At 38.3% G+C, this 18,347-nt stretch overlaps 1 protein-coding gene across 1 annotated transcript in view; it reads right to left on the minus strand.

The window, feature by feature from the left end:
- PDZRN4 (PDZ domain containing ring finger 4) overlaps nt 1-18,347 on the minus strand; it is a 351,877-nt gene that overhangs the window by 50,902 nt on the left and 282,628 nt on the right. The window contains exons 4-5 of the mRNA XM_025883067.2: nt 16,372-16,628; nt 13,157-13,259 (exon numbers count right to left, since the gene is read on the minus strand). Coding sequence (XP_025738852.1) covers nt 13,157-13,259; nt 16,372-16,628 — 360 coding nt within the window. The remainder of the gene's footprint in view (nt 1-13,156; nt 13,260-16,371; nt 16,629-18,347) is intronic.

Raw genomic sequence — 18,347 nt, forward strand, 5'->3', positions numbered from 1 at the left:
TGTGTGTGTGTGTGTGTGTGTGTGTGTGAGATATGTTTAGGTATGCTTATTAGAACAGTAAATAATAAGCTCCAATTCTAACTAGAAAAAGCTATATTTTTCTTAATATTTCATTTGAGGAATGAAACAACAATATGAAAAAAGGAGAACATCTAAAGAACCGTAGCTCTAAACCTCCTTAGTCATGTAAGCCTCAGATTTGCTAGCCTGAAAATATATTTAAAATTTAGTTATTGTTTCAATAAGTCCACTATGTGTTTGGTACTTGGAAGACAAAGATGCATAAGACAAGGTCCTCCACACTGAAGAAGCTCAAAGATTTATGGGGGAGCCCAAAGTGGGAACAAGCAATAATCATACAATAAGGCAAATGGAGGAGGTGCAGAGGCTAGAAACTGAGACCCAGGGCTTATTTATTTCTGTGAATAACTGTAATATCTTATGTTTGTCAAATATTTAACTAAGAAACATTTTTGTCTCTTTGTTCTTATTTTTACCTCCACCACAAAGTCAATTCATCAATTCACAAAGGAAGACAGCAAGAAAGGAAGAAGGAATAAGAGAACTATAAAACAGTCAGAATACAATTAATAAAATGACATTACTAAATCCTTACCTATCCATAATTACTCTAAATGTAAATGGATTAAATTTTCCAAACAAAAAGCATAGAGTTGCTGGCTAGATTAAAATACAAAAGACCCAACCAAATGCTGCCTACAAGAGACTCACTTCAGCTTTAAGGACACACGTAGGCACAGAGTAAAGGATGGAAAAAGATATTCTATGCAGGTGGAAACTAAAAGAGATCAGGGATAGCTATACTTATATCTCATAAAGTGAACTTTATGTCAAAATCTGTAACAATAGACAAAGAAGGTCATTATATAACAATAAAGCAGTCAATTCATCAACAGGATATGACAACTGTAAATTTAATATGTACTCAACATTAGAGCATAAATATATTAAGCAAATTCACATCTGAAGGGAGAAACAGACAACAATACAATAATAAGAGAGGACTTCAACACCCCACTTTTGACAATGGGTAGATCATTAATAAGAAACTAGTAAGGAAACACTGAAAATCACTAAAGAAATATTGAAATTTTGAAAATCAGTAAAGAAACATTGGATTTCAAATGTACTTTAGGGCAAATGGACCTAACACACATACATAGAACATTTGATCCAACAGTAGCAGAATATACTTTCTTCTCAAACATACACAGATCGTTCCCCAGGATAGATTATACGTTAGTTTAAAAACAAGTTTAGCAAACTTAGAAGACTGACATCATATCAAGTATCTTCTTTTTTTTAAGATTTTATTTATTTATTTGACAGAGAGAGAGAGTGAGAGAGCATGGGCAGGGGGAGGGACAAAGGGAGAGGGAGAAGCAGGCTCCCCACCAAGCAGGGAACCCAATGTGGGGCTCGATCCCAGGACCCTGGGATCATGACCCAAGCCGAAGGCAGACGCTTAACCAGCTGAGCCACCCAGATGCCCCTCAGGTATCTTTTCTGACCACAATTGTATGAAACTAAAAATTAATAACAGGAGGAAAGCTGGAAAATTCACACGTATGTGGAAATTTAAACAACACACTGCTGATTAACCAGTGGTCAAAGATGAACTCAAAAGGAAAATAAAAAAAGTATTGAAAAAAAAAAAGAAAATGAAGATACAACATGCCAAAACTTATGGGATGCAGCAAAAGGAGTCCTAAGAAGGAAGTTAGGGTGATGTATGCCTACATCAAGAAAAGAAAGAACTCAAATAAACAATCTAATTTTACACCTCAAGGAACTCGAAAAAGAAGAACAAACTAAGACCAAAGTTAGCTTTTTTCTTAGCAGAAATAAAGAGAGATCAGAAAAATAATAGAAATAATAGATGAAAGTAGGAGTTGATTTTTTTAAAAATTTTATTATATTATGTTAATCACCATACATTACATCATTAGTTTTTGATGTAGTGATCCATGATTCATTGTTTGCGTATAACACCCAGTGCTCCATGCAGTACGTGCCCTCTTTAATACCTATCACCAGGCTAACCCATCCCCCCCACCCCCTCCCCTCTAGAACCCTCAGTTTGTTTCTGAGAGTCCCTAGTCTCTCATGGTTCATCTCCCTTCCTCCCTTTCATTTTTCCCTCCCTACTATCTTCTTCTTTTGTTTAACATAGAATGTATTATTTGTTTCAGAGGTACAGATCTGTGATTCAACAGTCTTACACAATTCACAGTGCTCACCATAGCACATACCCTCCCCAGTGTCTATCACCCAGCCACCCCATCCCTCCCACCCCTGACCACTCCAGCAACCTTCAGTTTGTTTCCTGACATTAAGAATCCCTCATATCAGTGAGATCATATGATACATGTCTTTCTCTGATTGACTTATTTCGCTCAGCATAATACCCTCCAGTTCCATCCATGTCATTGCAAATGGCAAGATTTCATTCCTTTTGATGGCTGCATAATATTCCTGTGTGTGTGTGTGTGTGTGTACACACACACACACACACACACATATACACCACATCTTCTTTATCCATTCATCTGTCGATGGACATCTTGGCTGCTATAAACATTGGGGTGCACGTACCCCTCTGGATCACATTTGTATCTTTGGGGTAAATACCCAGTAGTGTAATTGCTGCATCATATGGTAATAGGAACTGATTTTTTAAGATAAGGAAAATTGATAAACCTTTAACTAGACTAAAAAAAAGATAGAAGACTCAGATAAATAAAATTGCATATGGAAGAGGAAACATAATTGAGAACACAGATATACAAAGGATCGTGAGACTGCTATGAACCATTATACACCAACAAAATGGATAACCTAGAAGACACATGAATAATTTCCTAGAAACATATAACCTAACAAGTGTGTTAGTAGGAAGTGGAGAAAAGGAAACCCTAGTGCACTGTTGGTTGGGATGGCAACTGGCACAGCCACTATGAAAAACAGTATGGAGCTTCCTCAAGAAATTTAAGAAAAAGAACTACCATATAATCCAGCAATCCCAGTCTGGGTATATATATCCAAAGGAAATGAATACAAGATATTGAAGAGATATCAGTGCTCCCATGTTCATTGCAGTATTATTCACAATAGCCAAGACACAGAAACAACATAAGCATCCATTGATGGATGAATGGATAAAGAAAATCCATTCAGGTATATACCTGCAATGGAATATTATTCAGCCACAAAAAGAAGGAAATTCTGATAAGTGCAACAACATTTGTGGACCTTGAAGACATTATGCTAAGTGAAATAAACCAGATGAAGAAAGACAAATACTGTGTTCTCATTCATAGGTATAATCTAAAAAAAACTGAACAAAAAAACAGAGTAGAACCATGGTTGCCAGGGACTAGAGAGTGGGGAAAATGGGGAAATGTTGGTCAAAGGGTAAAAATTTCCAGCTATAAGATGAATAAGTTCTGAGAACCTCACATACAGCATGATGACTTTCTTTCTTTATTTCTTTCTTTATTTAGTGGAAAACAGTGTGTTTTATTTATTTTTTATTAACATATAATGTATTATTTGTTTCAGGGGTATACAGGTCTGTGATTCATCCATCTTACACAATTCACAATGCTCACCATAGCACATAACCTCCTCAATGTCCATCACCCAGCCACCCCATCCTTCCCCCCACCACCCAGCATAATGACTTTAATTAACAACACTGTATTATATGCTTGAAAGTTGCTAAGGGAGTAGATCTTAAATGTTCTCACCATACACACACACAAAAGGTAATTATGTGAGAGTTAGAGGTGTTAACTAATCATATTGCCATTATAATTTCACAATATATACATATATTAAGTCATCATGTTGTATACCTTAAACTTATACAATGTTATATGTCAACTATATCTCAATAAAGCTAGAAAAAATAAAATGCAGATGAAGTTTCATGCATAACATAGTTCGCTCTAGTTTCCTATAGCTAAGAAACCCTGGAAAAAAAATGTAAGTACCCAACAAAAAGATGAAATTTTAGTTATAGGAAAAACAATGTACACAGATGAGTGAGACACACAAAGTGTTAACTGTGGTTACCTCAAATGGTACAACTGCAGATAATGGTACTTAAAATTTTTATTTTGAACTTCAAATACATGTATTGGATTTATCTTGGCTCATAACACACCAACCATATTGATCATGCAAGAGTCTCTTTTATTTATATTGTTTGATTATTTAATACATAATGAATACCAGTGAACTCACTGTATAATTATGCACCAGAGCATTACTGAGAGTTTAGGCCTGAAAAAGAAAGGGGAGAACTGTCATGCCAATATAAAACACATCCTCTTTAAAGATTCCAAAATTTTTTTTCAAAGACAATTATTTGGTGGAAAAAAAATCCAAACTGGAATTATTTTCTATATTTTTCTAATTAAAAAAATACTGTATTTAAATAAAATAATCTATAGTGCCTACAGCCTGCATCTGTCATTTCTACTTGGCAAATATTTATGGGTCAGCTTGTTCTAAACACTAAAGCTAAAGTCAGAGATAATATGGAGAGGTGTGCTACTTTCTACCTATTGGTAAAGTATGGTACTAGACACAGACCAATGTGTGGTCTTATGAGTGTGTACGCTCTCTATAGAAACCTGTAAAATGGGGGTTGATAGGATTGAAATGTTAAAATTTTTGTAAAATTTTAAGGATCTGACTATGCATTTGTCTCATTTTGCTCAAGTGAGTTACAAGGTAGAACTAGATGAGACAAATCATTCCAACTAATATTGGTATCCCCATGGACCTCACATGTGAGGATGCTATGACTCAGGAGGTAAGTGGTCCCTTTAAGAGACAGAGCTAGAACTGGGACCACATTCCTTGTTTGGGCTTGTTCAACTAGATTATATTGCCTCTGAAATCAACATTGGAATCCTTATCAGGAATTTGCTTTATAGAGAAAAGACAGCTCTCCTTTCTATGCCCCTATGAAAACCATTCTTTGAAAGCAGAATAGAAGATATTGGGGAATATGATTTGATATGCAAATATTCACCTTAAACACAACCTCTAACACCTTTCAGTAATGCAAAGCAATCATCTGAATGTGTATCATGAGTATCTTTGAACAAAAATTGGATGTCAGGATTTTGATAAAATTCATATATGTAGTGGAAGGAGTCTTCATTTTATATCTAGATTTCTGGTAAAATAAATGTTCTCTTGGTTACATTGTTTAATAACCAACTCGGAAGGTTAAATTTGCTTTTCATTGTTTTCTTAGGAAATAAAGTTTAGTGTTGTCATAATCATTGAGGTGAAAGATATGGGCTTCATATTTATTTTATGAAATTACATGAACAAATTAACAATAATACTAATCTCATTTCTTCCAGTAAGAAATCTAAAAGAATTACAACAACTTTAATGGCTCTTTCCAACTTTATGACATTTTCTTTCTAGTCACTTCTTAAGGAGAACTTTTTCTTTTTTAAATAGAAAATCACAACTTAGGAAAATTCTTTAATTTCACAAACATGGGTTTTCAAATTAAGAAATTCTGAGTTACCTCTGCTTGGAATATTAGGATTATATAAAATTGATTACAAAGCCTCAGCCTCAACTAAGGTTCAAGTATTGAAACTAGGTCAACCATATAATGTAGTATGTAGCTAGGACATTTTTGAAGATGAAAGAAGGTGCTATTCATAATTAAACTGGAGACTTAGCCATACATGGGGACAATTTAGGGCACACCAGGATGTATGGTTATCCTAACAGGGGCTGAATTCCAGTCACTCTTTACCTATGTAAATTAGCTTGTCTGTTTAGTAGGGTTCTCCAGCCTCTAAGTGTGAGGTAAACATGCATATCCTTGGGGTGCCTGGATGGCTTAGTCGGTTAAGCGTCTGCCTTCGCTCAGGTCATGATCCCTTGGGGTCCTGGGATTGAGCCCCACGTGGAGCCCCACACTGAGCCCCACATCGGGCTCCCTGCTCAGCAGGAACCTGCTTCTCCCTCTCCCTCTGCCTGCCGCTCCCCCTGCTTGTGCTCTCTCTCTCTCTCTCTGTCAAATAAATAAATAATAAAATCTTTTTAAAAAACCATGCATATCCTTGCTAGAATGGCAACAACAACATAAAATCCCAATTTTCTTCTTTTACAATCTGGCACAAGTGTATGCTTAAATTCATTTACTCTAATTACTAGACTGTTAATTGAAATATTAAGAGAACATCAAAGACTTTCACACTTTATTTCAAATTTCTATTTTCAATCTAGAAATTTTTCAATCGGCTCTCTTCTCCCTCCTCCCCACCCTTTCACCTTTTATATTTGTGTTCAGGACACTTACAAAATAACAGTAGCAGCAATGGTCAGTAATTTATTTACTCCTCAAGCAAATGCTGCTGAATGTCCACCATGTGCTAAGGGATGTGCTAGGTAGACTCTCCTGGTGATATAAAGATAATTAGAAGTGGTCACATCTTTTAAAAAGACAAACAATTTAGAAGAAAAACATAAGTACATAAATAACTATAAGCCAAGGCATAATGCAAAAAAATATTTATAGAATGTGATATAGGAGTTCAGTGGTGGGACAGTGTGAGGAAGGCATTGAGGGGCAGAAATTCTCATAAGTAAAGGTGCAGAGGAAGGATTGTCCCAACTTTCTCTGAGTATTGCTGTGCTGCAGAGTTTGACCACAAGATGCCTGAAAAAGTAGGGGGGTGACAGACGATGAAGGACCTTCAATGCCAGGCAGAGAATATTAGAGTTAATTCAAGGAGTAGAGTCATACAAGATGAAGAATGGGGGAGTGATCCAGTGAGAACTCCATTTGAGAAGGGCTGGTCTGGCAGCGAGTGGTGAATGGATGGGCTGCAGAGGCTAGAGACTGGCTCCAGGAGACCAAGAAAGAGCCTAGAGATAATCTCTTACACAAGGGAGGAGGCAGTGGTGATATGAAGGAGAGAGAGTCTAGAAATACAAGCCCCACTACATGACAACTTCTGGGGTGGCCTCCATGACTAAGATTTTAATTTGCTATAATTTGAGAAAATGGTGGTGTCATGAAAACATACTTCAATGGACCAACTCTGATAGAATACCATCTTATTTTAAATGTTCAAGTAATAAAAATATTTTCACACTTCATTTAGATCAGTTTTCAATTCAATAAATTTCCCACAAGAATGAAACTTATTAAGGTGATATTTTTAAATGGATGATTTTATTGCCCCAGTGGTAAGTGGTATAAAATTATTTCATATATTTCATTAATAATTCTAAAATGTGACTAATGAGTGGAATAAAAGGGACTGGTGAAATATAAAGCAACCAGTGAGTCAAAATAATTCTGAAAAAGCTACACTTTCACACTCTATGCACTATTTTTTCTTTTCCCAAATATCCACCACACATATGGATAATATTATCATCTCTTTATAAATTATATTTCATACCAAACATATTCTTTCCATCATTGGTTTTCAAACTCCTTGACACCTTTCCCAGAGACCATCAGAGTCAGGGCTGGCTACTTGGGGAGGCTCTCAGTTCTGTGTCCATTGTTGTGTTTCACAAATTTGCAGGATGATCCCTTGGTGAGGAAGTTATAAAGGAAGTACTGGGGTGGATTAGGAGTTATATCAAATTCATATCAAGTATGAGATTCTTATAAGATGATAATTAGCAGGGGTGAATTTGCATGGAGACCATTAAAATTCTATTTCATTACTTATCTCTCCTCATTTTCCTGCATTTTGGGCCTTTCTTTAGAAGTGTTGAACTGAAACAAACATGATGATTGGATCAGAACCGCTGACATAAAGAACAAATATCTCTATTTGCAACAGCAAAGATATGGAAACAACTTAAGTGTCTGTCAGTGGATGAATAGCTAAAGCAGACGTGGTTTATATATGTGGGGTGTGTGTGTGTGTGTGTGTGTGTGTGTGTGTGTGTGTGTGCGTGTGTGTGTGGCCATGAGAAAGAAGGAAATCCTGCCATTTGCTACAACAGAGATGGATCTTGAGAGCATTATGCTAAGTGAAATAAGTCAGAGAAAGATAAATTTGCACAGTATCATTATATGTGGAATCTAAAAAAAGAAAAAAAAACAAGTCAAACTCACAGAAACAGAGTCAGAGTCACAAGATGGTTACTAAAGACTGGGGGCGGAGGTGCGGCAAGTAGGGAGACATTGAAGAAAGGTACAAACTTAATAAAAAAGGAACAGATCTATGAGAAAAGGAGAGGATATCTGTTGTAACTACATGGTGGTCCCAAGTGCCTTTCCAATTCCCTGAACAAAAAGGTACAAAGGACTGCATTGCTCAAAAGTTGGTCCATGCAGATAACAACAGGAATCCTCCTTCGTTCATTCATCAAATATGAGCACCCACTATGAAATGCGTGATGTGATGCAATGATAAACAGGCAGATAAGGTCTCTGCCCTCACAGCCTAGAAAGGAGCCACCAAGTTCTACACATGCACACTAGATTTTTCCGTAAGGTCATTTCACAAGTCATGAAGCTGCTTGAAAAATATGACTGAAATCTAGTTAATCCTTATCTTCTTGTTATTTTTTTGAATGACCATCTCTTTGATTCATAATTCTCTTTTCTTTAACTATGTAAGAGAGATTACTTAGATTGTCACAACATTCTGCACCTATTCACAGGGATCCAGGTCTGGAAAACAAATTTTGCAAAATGACACTTCTCAGCATAGCACAAGGGTTTACTTATGCTTTGCATAAGAATCGCCAATTAATATGCTAAATGCTCTTTCCTAGTTATAGATAGGGGCCTAGGTTTGGTTTACAGTTGATATATACATAGAACTCTGACATACATTTGTCCTCCTCTCCTTTCTACCTTTAATACCTCTTCAAGCCAACTTCTAAATTCCTTCTCATTTTGATGACCATGTATTCAGAAAGGGAACTCAATGTGCACTTAATTCAGGCTGTTGGGTATTCAGCCTGAACTCAGGGGGAGGAGTAGAAATGATTTTGAGTTGCATTTATGCTGATGAAAATCACCAGACTTCGAAATGTTTCTTAAATTGTTTCTTAAATTAAATTATTCTTGGCTAACCTAATGTTTTATACTATCAAAATGTTGGACTTTAATATTAGTCCAATATTACTTCTCTGACTCTTCTCTATCACCACCGACTTTTGAGAATTAATTGTAAATGCTGCAGAAAATTCAGCATCTTCCTTGCACTCAGGCAGGGGCAAACATATCTTTATTAGGGGTTGGATGAAAGGGCTCTATATTTCTTGAAGCCTTTCCCTTTAAATTATTTCTGGTAGAGGCTGGATTTGAGATCTGCCTCTGACATGCTAAGGGCTATTTGTGATTTATTTCAACCTTTAGCTGGCTCTGGAAAAAAAAGTGCACAAAGTTGAAAATAAGAGAAGATGCTTAATCCTCAGTGGTATTTCAGCGGTATGGAGCGCCCTGACTCTTACGATGGGTGCGTTATTTAAATTTTGATATTTTTATTCCTTCACTTACAAATAAAATTAAAATCCTTTATCATTTTTAATTAGAGAACAAGTGCCATCATTTTTAAAAGAGAACACATTTAAAGCTGTGAGTCTTTTAATGCAGGCTGGTCCTCTGAGACTTTTCTGAAGCACTGTGAGGAAACTTTAAAGCCAGTCAAATAATTTTCCTAGGCAAAGTGGTGATAGGCCATGGTGAGCTATGGGTGTCATTAAAATTTCATAGAGGTCCCTAACACACCAGAGTCACCATAACATTGACGCGCTGACTACGAATGTCTCCAAAGAAGCATTTGCTGCCTATCATGGCTCTGAAGGGAGCTGTTACAGTCTATCAATGCAATAATCTGCATGTTAAAAAGTCCCTAAATATGTATTTACAAGATAGTCAGATCTGTTTTGGTCTATTGGGTCAATAATCCATGCACTCAAAGTCCCTAAATATGTATGCACAAGATAGACAGATCAGCTTTGGTTCACTGAGTCAATAGCAAGTAGGCCTTTACAAAGGGGCCTCTGCAGATGCAGTTGGCATTTTAGCAAGTTCAGAAATGCGGTTCTGTGCACTTCCTGTCTTTTAAAGAGTGGATGCCAGAATCTGTGTTTCCCTTTGGCCTATGATATTTTGCTTTTAAAAAAGTCCAGAAGAAAAACCACTGTAGCCCAAACCAAATTCCAGCTTGGAAGCAAATAATGGAAACATGGGCATTTAGGCAAAGCCCTGTGAGAAGGAGTGGATGCTGTCCTTCCAGACCATGCCTCAGCCCTTTCTGCCTCACCATTCCCGTGCATCCCCCTCTCTGCTCTCCTATGTCGCTGCAGCCTTTGCTTACTGCCCCCTCCCCCACCACCCCGCCCTGTCAGACTCATTCTGGCAGCCAGAGGGATCTTGCTAGGGTTTCAGCTCTTCTACAGCAACTTCCCATCCTCAGGGTAAAAGTAAAAGGTGCCTCAACATAAGCCCCTCCTCCCTTTGGCTTCTCCTCCTACCGCTTTGGTCCTTGTCCAGGCTGCTAGAGCACACTGGCCTCTGCTGGTCCTTACGCATGCCAGGCATGCTTCTGCTCCAGGTCCTTTGTGTCTTCCCTTCCCACATGGTTAGCTCTCTTACTTTCCTTAAGTTTCCTATGAGAGAGGCCTTCCCTGAGCCCCCTGTATAAGAGAGCAGGACCCCGTCCCAAGCCCATGCATTTCCGTTCTCCATTACCCATGCTGTTGCTCTCCATTAGCACTTCCCATCCCTGAACGTATTGTGTCTTTCCTTATTTGTCTCCCCTACAGGTTAAGCTGCCCCTGCAGGGGCTTCATCAATCACCCACTTAGATAAGAGCCTGGCCTATTTTAAGTACTCATTAAATATTGAAGGTAGAAATGAATGAGAGCAGATGGAAAGGGAATCATCCTCTACTTCTCCGAATGCCTGCTGATGTGTGTTCGTGTTTAGGTTGAGGAGAAATGAGTATCTTTTTCTGAGATGAAGCCTTCTCATTGGCCATTGGGCCTGCTTCCTGTAATATTCTCTAAGTGGCATGGAAGCAGTTCCCCTGGAAGGGGCCCATCCATTACATCCTCAGAGCTTCTGGAGGAGCTGAGGTCATCTTTGCTGGTCACAGAAGCCCTTGACCAGTGTGCGTCTAAGTTCAATAGTGCAGGAGTGGGACTGTCATTTCGAAATCTCCCCACTTAATGTGGTATCCACAATCAGCTCTGCTGACAGCCATGGACTAGATTTTACCATCTAATCTCACACAGCCATGAGGGATGGGGTGTGCCGCTCTGCCACATACCCGGAACAGACTGAGGAGTACTAGGTAGAGCCATTATTCTCTCCGAAACCTGGTAAATTATCCTTGGGATATTCCCCCATGTCTCCACCCCCCTGTTTAACCATGTACGATGCTTTCACATGCATCCTTTCTTGCGATTGAAGCCTGTCACCGTAACTTCTTCCTTATTTAAATTTCACAAGAACATTCTTATTTCAATCACTCAGAAAGATGCCTTCGGCAAGAGAATCACAGCTGACAGCAAATTAATGACTATGATGCTGTGATTAGTTGAGATTACAGGCTACAGAGGATCTGTCTGAGCATTTACCACTGTCATCATACTGAGGCTGGCATCTATTAGGGATTTACATTGTTCAAAAAAGAGGATGTGGGTTAGCTACAGTAAGCCCTATAGAAAGGTAAGGAAATCTGTCTGCATTGCAATATTCAACGATATGCTAATTAATTAATATAATTTTTACTGTTAACCTGCTCTCCTAAGCAAGTCTTTCTTCCATGTCCTCTCTCCTAACACAGATTTATTTTAATAAAGCTTGAAGGCACAAACTAAATAAAAAGCTGAAGTGATCTAGGTAATTCCAGTCCCTAAACCCAAAGTACTCATTAGCTGAAAGAAAAAACATCATTTAATCTTGAATTATTTGGGTAAGTGACTCAATTTTGTAATTTATTTTTCATGAGAAGACAAAACTTAATGGATATTTCAGTGGATACCAGTCACTGAATGGATTTATAAAATAAAACTTTTCAATCCATTTAATGGAGAAGGGATAAAAAATTCGTAGGAACAACAACACTGAAACCATTTACTCAGATGTTAGGTATCATTGCACAGCCTTCCAAATTCTGGGCAAAAATAAATAATGATTTCTGTAATCCCCAGCAATGACTTTTGCGGGGGGAAGATTTCAAATAAACGTCTATTTGCTTTAGGTGAGCTTCACTGAATCGGCCTTATTTGATTTCAGATCCTCCTAAGGGAAGAGATTTCAGAATTTCCTGGTTGTAAAATGGAAAAGAACATTTTGCTGAACTTGTATGACATCATCTAAAGCATTAAAAGGGCATATAATCATGGGTTCTCTGTTTACCAAAGCTTCTTTACCTCCTGTTTACCAAAGCTTCTTTACCTCCTCAATCTACTTTATTTCCAAATGTCAGAGTGGTTTGAAACATTTCAAAGATTTATAGACTGCAACAGCAGAGGAAATATTAGGATAAATCCTTTAACTTTTGTGAAAGCTTTTAAATAATTAATCGATGGGATTTGGAATTGTTATATATCACAGTACAGATACTCTAACATATACTGTGTAAAGGCTAAACAACAAAGGGCATTAGGCCATTTCTCTTTCTAGAAAGTCAATGAAACTACTTTTGATGGTATATACTTGAGTCACAAAGAGAACACTGAATAAGTGAAAGAAAATATAACTAAACTAAAATAACTTAGTTTATCAATTAAAACCAAAATACTATACGATGAATGAAAATAGCACAATCTTGGTTTTAAATATAATTTCTTTTTCGAACTCTACTTGGAAATTATTTTATATTACAGAAGGAAGAAAACCTGTGGCTGCCATAATGCTGTTTATAAAAATCAGCAAAAATGCGATCAAATTATTTTCAAGCTTATATTATAAAAATGTTTTCCAATGTATTTAAAATATTAGACACAAACAGCCCAAACAAACAATACTTAAAAGAACTTACCTTTGATATGTAATAGACAAAGTATTTCTCACAGTAATAAATTAATTTTTTCTTTTTATGCAAAACCCCTTGACCATAACTTCATGAAGAAATGTGAAGTGGTGTGAAAATGATCTTACCTCATATTCAAAGTCCTCTGCTCTGTCTGCATCAGCAGGCAAGCTGGAAAGATACTCATTGTCCTCATAAAATTCATGCTCCATCGGATGAAGAGAGTGGCAGCTATGGGGAATGTAGCAAGATGATAGAAATGGATCAAAAGGGTTGTTTTCAAGATTAAAACTGATTTTAGAATTTCACTTGTTTTCTCTGCTTTTCCATAAGACCTGCAATGATCCAGCCTTTGAGTGAACTAGAAGCTCAGAAAGAACAATTGCTTTTCTTTCTTCCCTCCATGAGGTCCGTCAGTTTGATTTTCTGTGAGAATACCAAGAGTAAGGACCCATGACCAGAACTGCACTCCCAAGAGTCTGATGTGAAATCTCTGACAGGCCATGGTGCTTGATACTCCCTGGCCTGCTTCCATTCCACCAAACGTGACTTGCTCCATACATGGGTGTGTGGCCTTTGAGACTGCAGTCTACCCAAAGATGGGGATTTTGTAACAGAGTACTTTCATAGTACTTTGAGTACTTTACATTTCATAATATACAGCCCCAAACTGTTTTTGAAATCTGTTTTCAAAAGCACTTATTTTTCAGATTGTAAAATGTACTCACCTTGCCCTCATTCCTTAAGACCTCCTTCCTTGTTCTCCCACATAACCCACATTTTCCCCCTCTTTGATAGAGGGCCGGTGCACAAATATTAATCAGCATTCACAGTGATACCTCACTGGAAATTTCTGTAAGTCATAGGGTTTCATAATCCCTTCCAAAAATTCAGAGAGGATTAAAGGAAATGAGGGGGACCTGGGGTTTGTACATGACTTTTACATGTCTCACTTGGGAAAAATGTTTTAAGTAATTTATAGAAGTGCTTTAAAATTACTATAAGCTATGATATGGATCCTATACATTAGACCATACGAAGGTCAAGTGCAGTTTAACAGCAAAGAGAATGAGGGCATCTCTATTTCTAGACGTCAGTGAAAAAGACTCAGTGCAATTAACCAAGTTAGTGGCAGATGAGAGACCTCTAAGCTGTGCCAGTGTGGACATTACTGAGTAACTGGAGTTAGTAGTATAAATTAGTTTCCTTATCTCTAGTCCAAAGGCGTGCGCGAGAGACGCATCCTGGTGTCTTTACACAGTCAGTGTAAATATTCTACTAGTCCCTTCTCACTGCGGTCTATGGCTGTCATCTCCATATAGGGTTAATCGACCTGAACCCTAATAGCAAAGGTAGTACATGCAACATCTTGCTTGCTGGTCTAACACGTAAACTGTCCTTGCTTAAATTTGGACTGGCTCTGAAAACCCATTTGGGTTGGTAAACCATTAAGTTTACTGCTTTGGGCACTTAATGTGTTTCTCTTGTCTCTCAGTTGGTAAGAAGGGAGCCCTGCCATGAGGAACACCTATTCATTCAATAAACATTTATTGTCTACTAGATGCCAGGCCCTCTGCTGAGTGCTGTTAATCTATTGGTGCACCAAATCCAATCAATTCTTGCTCTATTTATTGGGTAGAGCAGTAAAGTGGGAATGTCAATATAATGTGATACTTCAGGGGAAATATTGAATCTGAGAGCAGATAGGGGGATGTCCCTACTGCTGCTCTAGGAAGTTTGCTAGAAGGGGTTACCTGTAAGCTAAGGTCTGCAGGACTTATGGAGAGCGACATAGGATACCTGTTAAGAGAGTGGGTAGTGCGGTTGGACCTTTTAGGCTCAGAAGTCTGGCCCTGTCACTTCCTTGCAATGTGACTTTGGCCAAATAACTTAACATCTTCCCTCATCTGTGATGGTAATAATACAATGCACTCCCTCAAAAGATCATTGTGAGGACTAAATGAGTTAATAAATGTAAAACATTTGTAATATTACCTAAAACATGCCAAATTAGCTCATAAATGTTAGCTATTATTCCTTCAAGAGAGTGTTTATTGGAAGGCTACTCTGTGTCAGGCGGTATTGATAAATATTAAATATTTGTTTGCCTGTATATTCTTCATCTCCTCCTCTAGAAGGTAGGTGGTGACTTTATTTTTGTTCCCAGTTTTATGCCCAGCACCTACTTCCAGTGCCTGATAAAGGGGGCTATTTGATAAGTAACGGTTGCATGGATGGAGTCCGAAGCAAAATAAACAGGGCCCTTGCCCTCCTGGAACGTGAAGTTTCAAGGAGTGGTTTCCAAAACATGGCTGTACCTTAAAATTGCCTAGGGAGATTTCGGAAAAAATTTTGGCACTTGGGCCTCACTCTAAAATCTCTTTTTTAATTGGTCTGAAGTAGGATTCGGGCATTGCATTGATACTGCTTTTCAAAATTCCCAGGTGATTCTAATGTACACATGTGGACCACTGAAATGAACCTAACAAAAGCCACTAAAGGGCAGGGAAGTGATCAGATCTGTGTTTTACAAAGTGCAGAATGGATTGCGGTAGGCAATGAAAATGCAGCCTAAAGAGACTATTGTTTTTATAAATCAAACTCTCCCTAATGTTTGAATATTTGCTTCAAAGCTCACAGAACAAAATGTATGGGGCAAAACATACTTCCTCATGAAACAAGACTGTATAAGTAAGATTATTTGAATAAAATCTCTCGACTTGCCTTTAAATTAGGTAAAAAATTGGGAAGAAATATTCCTTTAATAGATCCTTATTTCACAGCTCTTATACTTACTGACAACCAGAATCTTTTGTTGACATCTCAATATATTGGGTAATTGCTTTCTTTGGAGAATTGCACTCTAATTAAATTAATTTCCTAGCTTTTCCTTTAAAGAAGAGAAAAGCAAGAGTGAAAGAGAGAGAGGCGACCCACAGAGGAGAAAAGAGTGCCAACATGCCACTTGTGTGTCAGTCTTAATAAGGTTTTTGGCAGCTTTGGTGAGAAAAGCTATTTCCCTGACCAGTGCTCATGAGTAGCATGAGGCTTTTGATGGCTGGAAATATAAAGATGAACTAATCAGAGCCAGAATTTTTCATCACTCCTCAGCAAGCATGACTCCTAAAATGAAGCAACTGTGTGGGTCAGGGAAAGTAGCTAGCAGGGCCCCCTGAGAACTAATTGGATATAGACACGGTGGAGACATTTTCCAAAGAGAACCGAGAGCCTGTCTCTGTAACTGTCAGCTTGCTAGTGTGACTGATTCTCTCCAACATCCACTTGAAATGCTGAGTGAAAACAAATAGGGCTTCTGGGAAAATGACAGGAAATAGAACAATACCTGTCTGAGAGCAGGAATGGACAGATGTCTGGCACTGGAGGGGTCGGTGGCCGAAGTTTGGCCAGAGCCATGATGTGTTCGAAGGTGATGTCAGTCTGAGTGCTGGCATGCATGAGATGCACTGCTGGGGCCGTTCCATAGGCTGGTTTACTGAGTGGTGTTCGTCTTAGCACCTGGACCACAATGGGCTCCTTAGCATTTCGAAAAGCTTCCACGGCCTCTTCATGGGTGGCCTTTGAGAGATCCTTCCCATTGACCTGTGAAGATAAAAGGACATTGCTCACCTCAGAGGAAAGAACAGAGAGGCTGTCATCATAGATTAAGAAAAGGTGGGGAGGGTAAGTTTAAGCCAGCTCTGATATGAAGTTTATAAAGCAATATTTAATCAGACACTGACATTTATTGAACTCTTCACCAATACTTGGAAGTGAAGATTAGGAAAACGCATTGCTTCTTGTTTCATTAGGAAGTATACTGTCGGGATCATTAGTAAAGATTTAAAAATTTAAATCACACATCGGCCTCAGAAAATGTTCACCAAAATCTGCAGATAGGTAGAAATGTTAAGTGTATCTCTTTTTTAAAAAATGTTCTATCCATCTCTTGGTGGGATTTTCAATATTTAATAATTAAAGTCTGGCCTGAAATCTAACTTTGTGGGCATTGTCAAATTTCTTTCATATTCATCATTTTTAAATCCCAGACCATGTTATCGTCATGTACATTTTATTCTAAATCCTCGCTGTTCAAAGTGTGGACCAGCAGCATAAGCATGAGCATAAGAGATTATTAGAAACGCAGGACCCTTGGCCCTATCCCAGACCCACTGAATCAGAACTGGCATATTAACAGGATCCCAGCTGATTTATATGCACTTGAAAGGAGCACTGCTCTAAAACATCTCTGAGTATACTATGTTCCTTTGGATCCTCACCTGTTTTAATTTATACCAATTTATGACTCTCCAAAGTAGCCCTGGAGATAACAGAGAGAGAGGGATGTTTGCCTTTGCCCTCCATCACTGCTTCTCAGCAGGGCCAACCACTGGCATTTGGGAGAGAAAAATCATTCTTTTTGTGAGACTCTCCCATGCCTAATTATCAAACGCCAGTGCTGTTCCCCAGCCTTTGCGGCACTCCAGACACCCACACACTTTTCTAAACACCCTTTCCACTGGCAGTACAGACTGCTCTCAAATAGCTGTCAATTTATTTCCCTAAAACCGGTCCTGATAACAGAATCCCTTCGTGGAAGTTGTTTTAATAAAGGCCTACAGCATCCTGAAATATCTTCACAATTCCCACCCTAGATGAATCAATAATGTTGGCTTTTGCAAATAGGAAGAGATACTTGCGGGCACAATACTGTGCTTAAAACCCCTGAAATCATACTATTTCTAGACAACTAAGCCATCTGCCTGTTGGGGAGGCTCTGATAACTGCTACGCGCCAGCAAATCCTTAGAGATCCCTGGGTGCCTTAAGAAGAAGCAAAGGGAGTTGCTGAGTTGCAGTCAGAGAGCGATTGCTGACATCCAAATGAGCACATTCTCTCTCCCTGAGTAGACAAAGAATATGTGTGTGCTCAGAGCAAGTGTGGGGTGTTTGGGGGTAAATGATACAATGCCAGGTAGAAATCGCCATGTCATGTCGAGACAGGCTTAATGACCTGGAGGACCTAATTTACTCAATGGATCCTGAAAGAGTTAATGTGCTTTCAAAAATTGAGCAATTAAGTTTCCTCACCAGCAAAATATGTCCCAGTACAGTTCTTGGATCACTAGTAAAAAACTTTAGTAGAAGATACGAATGGTTATCAACCAGTGTGCACACACTCACAAATCTGTACATTCTCACTCTGATTCTTTTCTCTAGGGACTAAAGTTGAATATTATTGCTGCATTGGTATTGGTACAACCTTGGAACGTCTCGATGACTTTGGGCATATGGGAGTATGTGAACAAGGGGCATCAATGGA

Source organism: Callorhinus ursinus, unplaced genomic scaffold, assembly GCF_003265705.2.
Source record: "Callorhinus ursinus isolate GAN/ISIS: 27379988/994484 unplaced genomic scaffold, GSC_fseal_2.0 scaffold44, whole genome shotgun sequence".
Classification (NCBI taxonomy): Eukaryota; Metazoa; Chordata; class Mammalia; order Carnivora; family Otariidae; genus Callorhinus; species Callorhinus ursinus.